This window comes from Cibotium barometz, chromosome 32 (genome assembly GCF_041138505.1).
Source record: "Cibotium barometz isolate CiBa-2024 chromosome 32, ASM4113850v1, whole genome shotgun sequence".
Taxonomy (NCBI): Eukaryota; Viridiplantae; Streptophyta; class Polypodiopsida; order Cyatheales; family Cibotiaceae; genus Cibotium; species Cibotium barometz.
This window is the reverse complement of record NC_141077.1, coordinates 5,624,935-5,641,279: the sequence shown is the minus strand read 5'-3', so window position 1 is coordinate 5,641,279 and position 16,345 is coordinate 5,624,935. Positions and strand designations below refer to the sequence as shown.

The window sequence follows — 16,345 nt, the reverse complement described above, 5'->3', positions numbered from 1 at the left end:
AATTAAAGCTTAATAATATCAAAATTCACTTAAAAAATAACGTTATTTGAGTGTACGGTGCACACACACACACACACACACACACACACACACACACACCAAAATATGTATATATATGTATGTATGTATGTATGTTGCGCGTGCGCGCGCGCGCACACACACACACACATAGAGACACACATCTAGAATCATCACACCTATTTTTCAAGATTTTTAACAATGACCAATCAATATAAAAAGAATGGGTAAGAAATCCCAATCCTTGAAACATAGGGATTTGCAGAACCACTCCCTTACATTCCATTGTTGTGTAAATATGTAGAAAACATGCTGAGGATTGCGTTTGAAATGGGTAGGGGGTTAATATACCCAAACGTAGCACCTAGACGCTTAGAATTGGGCAAAACAGACCCAATCCACATCTCAATGATGATGACTAATTTTGATGGAAATGGCGATCCTATTGAGTACCTAGAGAAGTTTGATCAAGTTTGGGAAGGATTGATGATCCCACCATGCTTCGGACTTTGCCTTGAAGGAAAAGTAGACGAGTGGTTTAAGTCCTTGAACCCACTTGAAAAGGCCAACTATGAGGTCTTGAGGAGGACAAGCTTATGAGAAACTATTTTACTGATATCTTACAGAGCTTCCTAGAGAGACGCTAGCTTGCAAGTTATGATGCCTTCTGTTTGCTTGCTGAAAGTCTTGGTGGAGCTAAAAAAAAAAGAGAAAGTAAATCCATGTCAATTTTCTGCGGAGGAGCTCATATTTTGTTAAGGAATTACATGTGCTATATAACGAGGTGAGGAAGTTTTTTTCCCCGAAGGTTTAACACAATGTTGTTACTCACAAATTTCCTCCTCGAGATAAGACTCTCAATTATAAAAAGTCAAGTTTAGAACCTGCCCTTTTTACACCTAATTTAGGAAGAGGTCTCAAGTCCTTCTGCTCTTTTTCATTACTCTGCTTCTGCGAATCGGTGCGTAGTAGTCGGCGTTTGATTGGTAGCGGTGAGAGCGGCAATGGCAGTGGAGGAGGAGCAGCCTTTGCAACTGGCCTTGCACGACGACGACGACGACGATTTCGATCTCGATCTCGACATGTTTAACTCCATCATGCAGGAGCCTCCCGACCCCAACAAGCTCTCCCACACGGACACAGTCGGTCATTCTGCCCCGTCTCTCTTACTGGTATACAAACAACCAGATCAATGAACGATATAGCTTCTTCGTCTTGTCTACGGTTAAATGGTACCGTGCTTCTGAACAGTAACAGTAGTAATAATAATGTGGCATGTGCAGAGACAGGAAGAGGCACCATCCCTAGTCTCCCATCCACTTCAATCGCTTGAGCAGGCCTCCTCCACAGCTTTTTGTTTGGACGAAATCGAACAAGGTGTGACACATACTGATCGAAACGAATGGCATCTAAGTTTCTTCTTTCTTGTTTTTTTTTGCATTTTGGTGTTTTGGTGTTCATTATCCAAGGCTTCACATCCTTCCATTTTGTAACTTCATTGCCTTATCAGATTGCGAACTGCAGGCTAGGGCAAGGCAGAACACGCAGCAGAACCAGCAAGATTACATTGCCGGTCTCTCCTCGGAGTCCTTGCAATCAGATGCCAGCAGTGAATCATCGGAATTATCCACACACATGCATGGTCACCCTTGGAGTGAAAATGGGTCCCTTTGCTTCCTTCCACCGGAGTGGAAGGTTCATGGCAATGTGAAGCATGGCATTGCACATGAGTCCAAGCATGACTTTGTAGACGAGTCCGGAGCTACAAACATCTTGGAGGACTCAAATGCCTCTAGTACGACCACTGCCTCATTAGCACAGCGCACTGAAGGCCACCCTGGTGATAAGGTATTGGTCGACTTGACCACCGACACTGATAGTGATTGCGAGGGCGAATTCACTCAGAGCCATGAGAGTTTTGCTGGCAAAAGGACACTTCCTGTGTGGGAGGAACCTACTGAAAAGCCATCTAAGGCTCTTTGTCTACGATCTTCACCTAAAGAGGTGTATAACTTGGATAGCAATTTAAACAAGACGCATGACTTCCAGGGCAAATTCCCTTCTTACAATTTTTTATCAGCTTTCCCTGGGTATGCTAGTCCTTCAACAGCTCCTTCAACAGGAGCTGCCAAGCTAGAACCACATTTCTTAGATCAAATGCATTTTGAAGGAGCATATCACAGAGGAAGTACTGCCATGCCAGCCCGTGGTGTTTATAGCAATTCAGATTCAAATTCTGCAAGGGTACATTCTACTGGTGGATTACAGGATGGTGGATTGTCAAAAGGTTTCTTATGTACTTTTCCATCTCAAATGGGCACAGTAAAGGATTACAATAGGGATACTCCATCAAGGGGGTTACTAAAGGTATGTAGGGTCCAAGCTTTTGTGGTTTAAAGAGGACTTTGAATGATACTAGGGGTGGCACCACCCATCTAAAGGACTTGCTTGCACTTGGATGCCCAGGTTCTTGATGATACGACATTCAAGGAAGAAGCTCTTCCAGACGAGGGAGTCATGACAGTTCCACTTTTAAAACACCAGGTACTGTTTGTGAGGTGTGAATCAAGATTTTCACACATTTATGCATAATTCTTTATGGGAAGTGAAACTTTCAGATTTAGTTTTGTTTCCATTAAATGTTGCTTTAAGCAAGTTCTTCTGTGGATGTTGAAGGAGAGAACCATTTGGCTGCACTTTGTAAATCCAATCTTCTGATATAGAATACGATTTATAGTGGTATGTCTTAAGGAATGTGATAGAGCTTGTAATCGGTGAGATTGCTTTAGATGGTGCTGAACTAAGTGATTGTGCTGTAATAGCCTGCCTTTTTTTTAATATTGTTTTTAAATTTATTTTTTGTACGCAAGGAAATATGATGCAGTTTTTGCATGCTAATGTGGCATTGATGCAGAGGATAGCTCTTGCATGGATGGAAAAGAGGGAGAGAGGAGATGATTGTGCTGGTGGGATTCTTGCAGATGATCAGGTATTCCCTATTGGTGGAATGAACATCCTTAATATCTTTGAGCCGATATTTAGGCATGCATGTGAAGAGTGGTTACTCATCAATATTATCTATGTCATTGGGTTTTATACTATTTGGAGAAAGAATAGATCAAGTATTGTTACCCCCCCCCCTCCCCTCCCCGCACGGCCCTCCCCTCCTCCTTTGCTCTATTGAATATGGAAAAAAAAAGACACTGAATTTTATCAGTTGTATGATTAATTCAGGGCCTTGGTAAGACCGTTTCCACGATTGCATTGATTTTGAAAGCCAAGCCATCAGCTCCCAGTCCTTTCTTATTAGAGAGATCAAAACAAATGTGTTGTGAAGCTTCAACTGTGGATCTTGATGATGAGGATGGTTGTCAGATGGGGCAGTTGGGACGGAGCTGCACGTCAGAAAATGAACCCTTAGATAAAGCTGTTTTAGGCTCAAAAGGTCGACCGTCTGCTGGCACTTTAGTTGTTTGTCCAACAAGTGTTTTGAGACAGTGGGCGCAGGAACTGAAGGAGAAAGTAACAGCTGCAGCTGCATTGTCTGTGCACTTATATCATGGAAGCAGCAGGACAAAGGATCCATACGAGCTTGCTAAGCATGACATTGTTTTGACGACCTATTCGATTGTAAGCTTGGAGGTTCCCAAGCAACCTCTGCCTGAAGAGAAGGAAGCAGATGAGAGGAATTTAGCCCAGTATGGCCTGACAAGTCTATTAGGGGCAGAGGAAAAAAGTTCATCTGTAATCAGCAAAAAAAAGGTAGGAAAAGGAAAAAAAGGGGAATCGGACACCGGATATAATGCGAAATCTGGACCTTTGGCAAAGGTTGCATGGTTTAGAGTGGTGTTGGATGAAGCACAGAGTATCAAAAATCGTAGGACACAGGCTGCTCGTGCATGCTGGGGCCTCAGGGCGAAGCGAAGATGGTGTTTATCTGGGACTCCAATACAGAATACAGTTGATGATCTTTACAGTTATTTTAGATTTCTCAAGTATGATCCATATTCTGTTTACAAATCATTTCAATCGGAAATAAAAGGACCAATAGCAAGAGATCCTGGCTATGGTTATCGAAAATTGCAGCTTATTTTGCATAAGGTTTTACTGCGTCGAACAAAGAGTAAGAACTTGTCTGCTACCCTTTCCTATTGTTTCGCTCAGAGCTTGTTCTAGAGTAAACTGATTCGATGAGTATTTGTATTTTGTTTAAAAGTCCATGCTGTAGTTACTCCTGTTCTGCCTCTTAATGCTAATGTTAATCGGCTAATTGTCTTTTTAATTAAAAAAAGTAGCAGAAATCTCAGCATCATTGGGATATGTGTAAAGATGCGAACACCGACTTAAATTGCATTAAGTTTGAGAAACAGTTGTTGGTGGATATATGGAAAGATCCTTTTAATTTTTAGATATTTCTATTCCTGTTAGTTTTGCTGTCCTTTGCCTGCAGTCACAGCCAAGCCCTCCAAGGATGATTCTCTTTTACTTACAGTGTGTAGATGAGTAAATGTACAGGGCCTTCAGTAATTTATGGTGTGCACCTTATTACTCTTCTGGAGTTTGTGAAGTTAAACTTGCCAAGAGCCTGGTGGAACCTGGAAGGCATAGTGAAACCTTAACTTCAGGAGAGTCTACTTAAGAAGTTCTAAATGCATACCATTGACAACATTCCTACTCAACTTTGCCAATAATGATTAAAAGCAGACCATGAAGACCACATTTTTCGTTGAGCTGACATCAACCGTTTGTGTTCTCTGTCACTATGCTTACAGAGCCTCAACAATAACTCCATGCATTGCAGAGGCTATGTGACTTATGTTATCCGTTTTCAGGTTGCTAATATTATGGAATAGGTGGAGCAAAAACAAATTGTATCGCTTATTTACAATTATTTATAAGAAAAGACTAGGGTTGAAGAGCACATCCTATCAACTACAGCTTTTGGGTTCTGGAATGGCTTTTTGTGATTGCAAAGCACATAACATCCCAATTATCACAATCTGGTCTTTGTAGCGTGCTGCATGTGGCTACAAGCCGAGAAATCGGATTTTCCAAACTGCCCATGATAATGTGAGAAACACCTCCGGGTATATCCGATGCATCCTCCATTGGAGGGAACTCGAATGAAATCTGATGATGTTGGACTAATGCTATCGCCACCAACTCTGGTTTATGTTGGACCTTGGAGATTGGTTCCTGAATGTGGGTTGATTTTGCAACACTTGACAAAAGCACAGGATCATGGTTTTCCATTGGGTGTTGGTGGGCAGTTCCAGGACCATATATAGAGCTCAAAGCAGATCGTATAGTGCTGATGTGCCACATGATGATGCCATGCTTCTGAAAGTATGCACAGGCGGAAGCGATCAACATATAGACAAAAGTAGAGAGAGTCAAAAGTGGGGGAGAGAGTTGGCAATGATCGAGTTGTATTATCATAGCATGAAATTACAAGGGGTTTGAACAGCCAGCAGATGGGCTTCAGACAGTATGCGCCGGGATTGGTTGGCTACAACAATTGAGAGGGGAGGCCTTTATATAAGGAAGTCATGTAGCTGGCCAACTGCCATAAAGCTGGATGATAGCAGCCCATGACTTGGTAAATCCCCAAAACATGAGAATATGCGCCGGGATTGATTGGTTACAACAAGTGAGAGGGGAGGCCTTTATATAAGGAAGTCATGTAGCTGGTCGACTGCCATAAAGCTTGCTGATAGCAGCCCATGACTCGGTTAATCCCCAAAACCTGAGAAAATACATATGCTTCAATATTCGGTTGAGATCCCTCACTAGAGATGCACATAAATTTTTAACACCCGCTCTGCAGCTCGTAGTGTGCAAGAGTCGGAAGAAGCAAAGTGAAGAAGAAGATGCGACCATGGACACCCCAGTACCAGCCGGATACTAAATACACTATGGAAGATGCACCTGCCAACCTGTCTCTTCAAAACACAATGCCACCCTGAATAGCAAAGAACTCTGCTTGGCTTCGAATCCCCACACTAGTGTGCAGGGAACCCCATTCACCCCAACAATGGAGTGCGAACACATCACATCCCAGAAAACCTCGAACAATGAACTTGGAACACATCCAATTCATAGCTTTTACTACACCAAGCAATGAATTTGTAACACAACCGATCCATAGCTATCAAAATTGACCTTTACCTGCCAGAATTTCCATGCTTGGAACTCTGACTCCTCACGGTTCCCATGCACTAGAAATGAGGAGCTGTTGATAGCCCTCCCTCTTGCCCACAAGCCTCCTGTGGCTGGAAGCACACGGGGGGAAACTGTTTGTATAACTAGAGATGAACACCATCTTGGTCCTCCCGAGCCGGAAGTGCCCTTGGAGACCTAGATGAGTTACTAGAAGTATCTGTATCACTGTCCTCTGTCTTGTCTTTGCCCTTCTTCTTGGATGAAAACTTGCCCTTGCCCTTGCCCTTGTCCTTGTTCTTGGACAAGCAGTCCTTAGACAAATGTCATGTCTTCCCACACGAGTAGCAATGACTCCGAATCTCCTCCTCCACTGATGCTAAGGCATGATCCAGATCTAACCTACCCTGTGTCATGAGGACTGATTCCTCTGCCAATAGGAGGAAGCTTAGGTCATCAAAATCTAAAAGATTGGAAGTGACCTGACATCGCAAAGCTCTGGCGACCATGTGTGTCCAATCAAGCTTGTCCTCCTATATCGTATAGAGGGGAGCCATATCCACAGCAAAAGAAACACCACTGTTGCAAGAAAACCGCCTGAAAAACTCAAATCTCAACACTCCAAGACTTCTATGAAGCATATCCAATGGATAAGAGCACGAGAAGTGAATCATGATCAACATATAGACATAAGTAGAGTGAGAGAGAGGGAGAGAGCAGGCAATGATCAAGTCGTATTATCATAGCATGAGATTACAAGGGGTTTGAAAAGCCAGCAGATGGGTTTGAGACAATATGCGCCGGGATTGATTGGTTACAACAAGTGAGAGGGGAGGCCTTTATATAAGCAAGTAACGTAGCTGGCTGACTGCCGTAAAGCTGGCCGATAGCAGCCCATGACCTGGTAAATCCCCAAAACATGAGAAAATACATATACTCCAATATACGTTCCAGATCCCACCCTAGAGATGCACATAAAATTCTAACAATGCTGACATCAAGCTGACATGGCACACGATGATGTCATACTGATGTGGCACATGATGATGTCAATGGTGGCGACCTTCATAGATGGTCAGCCACCTCCTGAGAAGAGCAGCCACCTCTTCAGACCTTAACCTCCCTATGTACATGTATATAAAGGCCGTGTGCCTCACTTGTGAAAGTGTGCATTCAGTTTTCAGCTGAGTGTGATTCTTAGCTTACTTGATCACCATTCTCTGCTTATTGCTGAGATATCACTCTCAGCTCTTGTACACGTTCAGCTTTTGCTCATTAATACAAAAACTGTTTATACTGTCATTGTGCTGTCCTGAACTACTCTCTCTCTCTCTCTCCCTCTCTCTCTCGCTATGCATTCTATAAGAGCAACTCTTCATTCCTTACATGGTATCAGAGCCAGCCCCTACTCTAGTCCTAGTTTCTCTCGTCTCTTTCATACTCCAGCCTAGTGAGCCTATTCTCAGTCTTTCTTTGGGTAGTGAGTGATCATGTGTGATCTCTTTCATTCCCCGAAGCCTCAAAGCTTGACGGGAGCCACTACTCTTTGGAAACAATTAGCTGACCACACGAAAGCTATGGAAGATGGCAACCGGTGAAGATCCTCGCCCTAGCTCAAGGATCATTGACGATGCATGTAGAGCATTGTCATCAGCACCTCTGCTGAACTGATTTAAAATTATGTGTTCTGGAACTGACACCTATTGCCTGCTTGAAACAGTAAATGCAATCTCTAAAATCCAGCTTGAACACCAAAATACTGATCTTTTTTGTGTTCTTGAATGGGCCTTTTTCTGTTGATGCCATCCGCCAAGGAATTTGATCAAAAGCTTTTATTGAATCAATCCCATTCTATGACACCGTGTGTTTGTTTGCCTGTATGACTTGCTATCTGCTCCATAATGGCCCATCAAAGTGTTTAGAGCCCAGTTTAGGGGGTTGGAAACTAGTGGACAAAGGGGTCCTCTCGTAACTGTGTTGATGGAAGGAAGAACTCTTCCTGAAGAGTTCCTAACAGTCATATGGCAACATTGTAACCATGGCCTTGTATTTCCCTTCTTTCCTTCTTGCTTATTTATGCTTTCTATGTGCCCACTAGTATGTGAGTGAAATGGAAGTTTGGTCTCTGAACCAAAGGATAGAGCAATTCAGATCACTATGCGATACATGTTTTCTTTGAGAATCTTTTAACCTTCTAATTGGACTTTGAAACTGGTAGTTCTTTGTCAATTTCATGGTATTTTCACCACAATCCACAGAAATGTCTTATTTTTGGGGAGGCAATGAATGAATTTTACCTGCTGGCTTTCTGGTTACTGGTTTTGTCTGGAAAATAATATAGGGGAGGAGCTTATACACTCTCTGAATGTCCTCTAGCAGCTCGTTGTTCTGGTTATATAGGTCCCAATGGTTCCCTAGCAGCTTTTGGTCTGGTTGGCCTCCATCTGGCTAGACTGGTCCATTAGAAAAATGCTTTTGCCTGTCGTATATTACCATCAGCACATGGGTCGTATCTAGCCTGAGACTGTATACACATGCTACTGTCTGGCTGCCGCGAATGCTCCCTGGAAACAACAGATGCAAGTGCTCCTATGTGCAGCCTGCCCTTGGTGGAGGCTGCCATCTGGCTTGAAGTCTGCCTGAGATGCATCTGATTTGGGAAATAAAAGCAGCATTCCTGATTCTGAATGGGCTCTGACGAGGGCCTTGAATCTAGAGTTGTCTGCAGATTTTTTAAAGGCAAAGTCTCTCTCTCTCTCTCTCTCGTATATGCCTTCAAGGCATTCCATGGACGTTAATATGACTTTCTTTCTTCTTTCTTTCTTTCTCGGGCTCACAATGGACATGCAAACTGTGACTGCCCTACTTGTAGTGAATATCTACTGTAGTTACCTCGTATTGGTTATGTTACCTTGTAGTGAATATCTACTGTTCTGCTTTTTCTAAGCAGCTGGTGCAGGGGGGCATTTTGCGGCTTGTTCTAGAGTTCAGGATCTACTTGTATTGTGCTAGTTTCATTTTGGGTTCTTGAAGTGGCTTCAGAAGGTGACATGGAATTAGGATCATGGCCAGCTGATATATTGACGACTCTTTGGCAGCTTTACAATGATACTACTCAATTGAAAATTTGTAGTTTATGTGGAATACAGGGGAGTCACAAAGACAATTCAACTGCTCTAAGGAATAGTAATGGAGCTGGTTTACTTGCTTGCCACTGTTTTTTGAGATTTAAGTGCATCAAGAGGTTATAGCAATCAAAAGGTCCAATATTTCTGCTCAGAGTCTGCAGGCGAATGATTTGACATGTTTAGGTGTTGTGCTTGTTTTCCCTTTGGATCTGATGACAGGTTTAACAATTTTGTCTGCAGCAACTGTGATAGATGGTGAGCCAATCATCACATTACCGAAAAAGAACGTGAGCTTGGAGCAGGTGGAGTTCAGTCCAGAAGAAAGGGATTTTTATAGTAACCTTGAAGCACAGTCTCGCAAACAGTTTCAGGTTTGTCATGCACAAGAGCTTGCCTTGTTTAAGCTTCCATGGCATACTATAAAGATTGGGGCATTGAAATAGGTTTGTGGTGGGTGCAATTAATGTTCCTGCTTGTAACTTGCACGAGTAACTTGGCATAACCGAAATAAAGAAGATACAACGAACCCAGGGCATAATGATGGTCGATGCTTAAAATTGAATAAGGAAGACGAGGCTTTTCTTAGATACAACCCGGCGAGCATGCGAGATTTATTTTCACAAGGCAGACACAAGGCCCAAGATGACACAAAGCAAACAACTGTTTGTTAAACTATGAAAAATATCAGATTGAGTTAATTAATTACCTGCACAAAAATATTGGCATGTTAGTATTTTTGTCAAGTTCCCTCAACAGTTCACCTAGAGCTAAATGTAAATGTATAGAAAAGTATCTGTAGGAGTTGTCGCAGAACTGAAAACAGGGACTAATGTGGCTTGACTACCAAATAAGCTGCAAGGGCAGCTGTCAACCAGCAAGTAGGTCTAGCACAAATAGGACTCGGAAGGTGTTTAGAGAAAAGAACTAGAGATGTGAACTTCTCTAAGCGTTAGTCCATTTAGCACCACATTAACATAGTATTCAGGAGGGAACCCCACAACTTGTTTTATTCCAATGCTACTCATCTCAAGATTAAAGCTTATTAATTTTCTAATTGAAGACCCGCAATTTCAGCAAGTCTATTTACGTCGTATTAACAGATAGTATTTTGTTTAGAGATGTTTCGCAATACATACAGGAGTAAGTTTTGTGCTTGAGTGAGACTTTGCACGTCTGTTACTTTGCTTGCCTTGTGATTGCATCGATGGTGATTTGTAGACAATGTGTCTCATTCTCTCCCACTGTTCTCCCTAAATAGCCACACAACATTTAAGGAGCATTAAAATCTGTTAACCACAAAATATTTTACCCGTCTCCTCATAAAAGCCATTATTTCTGTTTAGAGCATTCAGAATTCTGCATGTATGTAGATTGGCCATGCATTTTATTGCCTGGACTCTGCATGTTTTTAGATGTATGCTGCAGCGGGAACAGTGCAGAGCAACTATGTGAATATTTTATGGATGCTTTTGCGCCTTCGTCAAGCATGTGATCATCCTCGCCTCGTAAAAGGGGACTACTCAGATGCTGTAGGGAGGAGCACTACGGAGCATGCAGGCAAATTATCAGATGAAAAACGGGCACATCTTCTATCGATCTTAGAAAGCAATTGTGACACATGCACCATATGCTCGGTAAGCCTTGTTTGTGAAGGTTCTCTTGATTTTCCATTTGGAGAGTATTTTTTCAATAAAGCTTTATCAATACTTTTTTGATTGCATATTTTGACATTTATCTACAAGTTTGTAACTTACGCCTTGCTTGTTGATGTATAAAAGTTCAACCTTGAGGAGCTTCTATTGTCTATATTAAGCACTTACTAGTTTTCTGTCTTATAACATCTGGATGAAGTTAGAGGTCTACTTGATGATGTCTTACTTCCGTTAAAAAAAGTGATCTGACGAAAAGAGTTGGAAAACAAAGCTCTTGTCTTGTAAGTCTAACAAGCATATTTGTTAAGTCTGCAGAACTTTAAAATAATTTTTCTGTCAATGGAAGCAAGAGCAGTCTTACATGAGGTTATACTTTTTTTTGGGTTTTTATATTCTGTATGGTCTTTGTGGATAAAAGCTTTGTGCATGTGCATTCGTGTGTGTGTGTGTGTGTGTGTGTGTGAGAGAGAGAGAGAGAGAGAGAGAGAGAGAGAGAGAGAGTTCTTGTAAGAACTCATGTAACTGCTTTTTTCGCAACCCGGTACACAGCCCACAAAGTTTTAAAATCAGCAAGTAGGTTGATTGTTTTTTTCCCCCGCTAAAAAGACAACCACAAACTTCGCTAAGTATGGTCTTAAGACATCGTTCATCAGTGCTATAAACATGGCTGGCACATTGCTCAAAACCAGAAGCTGTATACCGTGTGACCTAATGCATACTTGGTGATATCCTCCTTAAGGTGAAGACGAGTCCGGTGACATGAAGCTTTTGCAACGGCAATAGTACTCTGACTATATATGAGAATAGGTACCACATCACTCCGTCTTTTCTCCATGTCTACCAACAACCTCCTCAACCATATGCATTCTACTGTGGATGTGAAGACTGCTCTGTACTCAGCTTCACATGAGGATGTAGCCAACTCGGCGAGGACGACCGTGCCCTCTCTGCCCCTCTCGGAGATGGCCCAGACGGAGAGCTGACCGCTTTTGAGCTGCCCACCAACACCCCCCCCCCCCCCCCCCCCCCCGGCGCTGTCCCCCCGGGGACTGAGAGCGCGCCTGGTTGTGCGGTCCCCACCTAGCTCTGGGTGAGAGCTGGGTGACCCCCTATCATTCCTTCAAGAGCTTTACGGACCTGGTGGAGACACATATCTTATCCTCTCGTGTTTGCTCTTTTGCTCCGGAGTTCCCGGACAGTCCTCCCTCAATCATGGATTTCCAGTGGACTACACCTTTTTCGACGCCTCCCTGATGCCTGTACTAACGGCTTGGTAACTTGAAGTTTTATTAAGCTTTTATCTCTTGTTGAAGAGGTTTGTGGTTCATATTATCTATAATTCTTTGGTTCTTGGCTGTACATGTGGTAGAGTGATAAGTTTGAAACTTGTTTCAATGCCTGAAGGAGTTTAAACTTATGAATAGTTAGTCTGGTGGTGTTGGCAGGATGCTCCAGAAGATGCGGTTATTACTCTGTGTTCTCATGTCTTCTGCAGACAATGCATATCTGACAGATTGACACATGATGATAGTGCAAGTTGCCCGTGTGAGGCTCCTTTGAATCGATCTGCAGTTTATTCATGGTCTGCTCTGAAGGATCCTTGTAGTGGCGGTGAAGGGCCTACTGAACCTTCACTTCATATGCTTTCACAGCCTTGTTTGAATAATGTTCCTAACTCTTCCTCAAAAATTAAGGGTGTAATCAATACATTACGGGCTCTTCCAGTATTTGAAACCTCAAAAACTTCAGTGGATAGCTTTGAATGCCCAGATTCAGTGGATGTCAGGACAGAGAAAGCTATTGTCTTTTCACAATGGACCAGTATGCTAGACTTGTTGGAAGTCTCTCTGAAAGAAGAGGGTTTCTGCTACAGGAGGCTTGATGGTACCATGTCAATTCAAGCTCGAGATCGTGCCCTCTCTGACTTCAAACATTCTCCCAAGGTAGAGTTCCTTTACTAAAATGACACAGGTTGAAGCATATTCTCCTGGGGTAGAGTTCCTTTACTGAAATGACACAGGTTGAAGCATCTTCAGACTTAATTTGACCATTGATGTGCATTTTGATTTGTCAGGTTACTGTAATAATTATGTCCCTTAAAGCTGCAAGTTTGGGTCTCAACATGGTTACAGCATCCCATGTACTACTCATTGATGTGTGGTGGAATCCAACTACTGAAGACCAAGCTATTGATCGGGCTCATAGGATTGGCCAGACTCGGGATGTTCATGTTTCACGTTTCACTGTGAAAAACACTATTGAAGATCGCATTTTGGCATTGCAGGTTTGCCCACTTCAGCTGTTTATAATCAGTAAATAAAATTGCCAGTGGGCATGTAAAAAAAGAGTATTTGGGAAAAACATTATTTGCAAGAAGTTAACGTTATACGGTTGTAGATACGTACTTAAAAGTTCTTAATGTCACAGGATCGAAAACGTCAGATGGTAGCATCTGCATTTGGTGAGGATGCGGGCACTGATCAGAAGACCCGACTAACAGTTGAGGAGATGAGATACCTGTTCAGGGCATAATGGTCTTTAAACTGCAATTGGCATAATATCTAGGGTTGGAGGCGAAGGGTCTGAGAGCTGGATGCATATTGTAACAGAGTTACGTGCTGCCGAAGCCTTGTATTAAGGTTCTGTGTGGAAGTCCACCTCGAGTATTGTAAGTTCAACTTTTAGAGAGAATGGGCTTTATATTGTTTCTTCAACATTGAAGCTGTACAGTCTATTCAAAACAGTCCTCAAAACATTATGAATTCCCCCACTCAGCTGCAATACTTGGTAACATAGCATAGAGAAGGCAGTCATTTTGAAGCAAGGCTCGTAGTAGGCTCAGTTGGTGGTTGTTATTGGCAGACAGCAGACTGTACAATTCAAAAGAAAGTCAGCTTCAAGATGCATTCTGCTTGGCAGAAAGTTTCACGGCATTTTTTTGGGACTGTTTGGACAAAACTTTTGACTGTATAAACTGTAAACCCCTCAATATATTATTATGGTGATGAACACTGATCCTTTAAGCAAGCATTGTTGCTGTAACTTTTTTCACCATGACAGTACCCATCATCCTTATGGGAATAAAAGAAGTTTGATGTCTCCCTTGTGTATCCATGACCTCCCAGTTGCTTGTTTATCCATGAACTCTTAACTGTTTTGTCCCCATCCTTGAATCACGGAGTGTTTCTATGGGTGTTGAATTTTATCGGTATTCAAGTTAGTAACTTTGGCACCATTTTAGTATGAGCGTGGTGGTTAGATGTTTCCACTCTTTTGTGCATTGCTTGAGATACCTACACATTTACATCGTGAACAATCATTTTTAACTATGTGACAAACCTAGTCCTGCTGGAAAGTAGGTAATCATCGATAGGAATCCACAAATTGTCTCGTCAGAAAAAATTAACCAGTTTCTTGTTGATTATGCAAGCCGTGTCCTGCAATAAAACTGCACTCGAATGGCTAACAGTGAGTTATTTTTGTATGGAACAGTTAACTGCCCAGTTGCACTATGCTAGTGACGTTGGTACTGCATTTTAACACGAGCTGGCCGATGCACTGCATCAAGGTTTTTGCTATTTCTTGGTGTTATGAAGCTTGTAACCCGCCATGCGTCGTTGTTGAAGGCACGTGTGTGGAGTCCGATTGGCTTCCGGATATCAATTAGGGGATTTGCACTATTCGCACCTGGATCTAGATGCAAGATTTTGCACTTATTTGGATTAAGGTTGGGAGCATGTAGAGGTCTAGCCTTGGAGAGTGAGGGAGATGTCCACATTTTGGAAGCCATGTCTTATTTTTAGGTTTTTTTATGGGCTGTGGATAGGAAGCATACTCTGTAAGAGAGCCGATTTGTGATGCTGTCCTTCTGCTGCGCTTCACCAAAATATCCATTTTCTTGTGTCCGCCTCGGCTGTGTCTCTGCTTCACTGTGCGCTTTTTACCAGTACCTTGTTCGCAGTCACCTGGCAGTTGCAATCTCGAGAACCCAGCTGTCACAAGGGACACATCCTCCTCACTTTGCTCAACTACTCTGCTACTTCTGTGCTTGCTGTACTAGGCTAACAGCCAACACATAGCCTGCCTTGTATTCGACCTTGTTGTCCCCTTATTACCGTGTTGTGTTGCAACCTCAAGCACATAAGGAGTCTTGATGAAAAGCACACATGATTATCAAAAAGCAAAACTCTTGTACTGCGCAATATAACGAACTGCTATTATTCCAGTCCAGAAGCCATACCGTATCTGGCCACAGCGACTTCGTGGACTGTGCAGAGAAGCTACCATTGATAAAGCCTGTGGTCGAAGGCTTAGATGTTGAGTTTCTCACAGCCCAGTGCAGTGGTTAGAGCTTAGGCCTTGAGTTTGGGGTCGCTGAGTTCGAGTTCCTGTGGGACTTGCTGTGCTGTCTTTTGTCATTTGTTGAGGCTTTGCATACAAACAGTTTGTTTGTGGCCCTCTTGTGTTGGGCGCCTGTTGATAATGTTCTCCTTGGTGTGGTTGGATTTTCGTTATGCAGGTGGCCATTTCCCTGAGAGTCTAAAGTCGTTCTTGTGGGGCTTGGCCCGAGACGACGCATGTCCACGGCCGTCTTTTGCCATTTGTTGGGGCTTTGCATCTCAAACAGTTGGTTTGCGTGTGTTGGGTGCACGTTGTGAATGTTCTCCTTGGTGTGGTTGGAGTCGTGCTGCGCAGGTGGGCATTTCCATGAGCCTAAAGTGGTTCTTGTGGGGCTTGGTCGTGCCCAGGAGGATGCATGTGCATGTGCATGGCCGTTTTTTGTGATTTGTTGGGGCTTTGCATGCAAACAGCTGGTTTGCGTGGCCCTCTTGCGTTGGGTGCCCGTTGGCAATATTCTCCTTGGTGTGGTTGGATCCACAATACACAGGTGGCCATTTCTGTGAGCCTAAATTGGTTCTTGTGGGGCTTGGCAGTGGGCCGAGAGGATGCATGTCCATGGCGGTCTCTCGTCATTTGTTGGGGCTTTGCATACAAATAGTTAGTTTGTGTGGCCCTCATGTTGGGCGCTCAATGGCAATGTTATCCTTGGTGTGGTGGATTCGTGCCAGGCAGGTGGCCATTTTCGTGAGCCTAAATTGGTTGTTGTGGGGCTTGGCTGGGTGCATGTCCATGGCAGTTTTGTCATTTTTTGGTAGGAAAGAGACCATGGGTGTTTCTTTGCAGGGAGAATCTGTTGACAGTGGCTGCAGTGTATCCGGGGACATTGTGGCAACCACACTAGTAGGGGACGCTTCTCCTTTCGTAGTGGTTGTGTTTCTCTTGGATCTTATGGATGATGCAGAGGAATGCAAGGAGCACTGCATAGGTATTCAAGTTGGTTACTTTGGCAACATTTTAGTATGAGCATGATAGTTAGATGTTTGCTTG

The 16,345-nt window shown here is 43.1% G+C and overlaps 1 protein-coding gene across 1 annotated transcript; it reads left to right on the top strand.

The window, feature by feature from the left end:
* Nucleotides 1-821: 821 nt before the first annotated feature.
* LOC147619763 (helicase-like transcription factor CHR28) lies at nucleotides 822-14,056 on the top strand. The gene is made up of 11 exons (XM_086825594.1): nucleotides 822-1,190; nucleotides 1,302-1,395; nucleotides 1,529-2,385; nucleotides 2,485-2,562; nucleotides 2,933-3,007; nucleotides 3,253-4,141; nucleotides 9,546-9,676; nucleotides 10,718-10,939; nucleotides 12,403-12,900; nucleotides 13,032-13,241; nucleotides 13,385-14,056. Exons 1-11 carry the CDS (start codon nucleotides 1,023-1,025, stop codon nucleotides 13,487-13,489), a joined length of 3,327 nt encoding a protein of 1,108 aa, XP_086681720.1. The 5' UTR covers nucleotides 822-1,022; the 3' UTR covers nucleotides 13,490-14,056.
* Nucleotides 14,057-16,345: the final 2,289 nt, after the last annotated feature.

Excerpts from the sequence above, each read along its gene's own strand:
- LOC147619763 (XM_086825594.1), top strand. The coding sequence starts at position 1,023 with ATGGCAGTGGAGGAGGAGCAGCCTTTGCAACTGGCCTTGCACGACGAC. Across the intron at positions 3,008-3,252 it reads GGATTCTTGCAGATGATCAG|GGCCTTGGTAAGACCGTTTC; the intron begins GTATTCCCTATT and ends TGATTAATTCAG. Across the intron at positions 12,901-13,031 it reads ACTTCAAACATTCTCCCAAG|GTTACTGTAATAATTATGTC; the intron begins GTAGAGTTCCTT and ends TTGATTTGTCAG.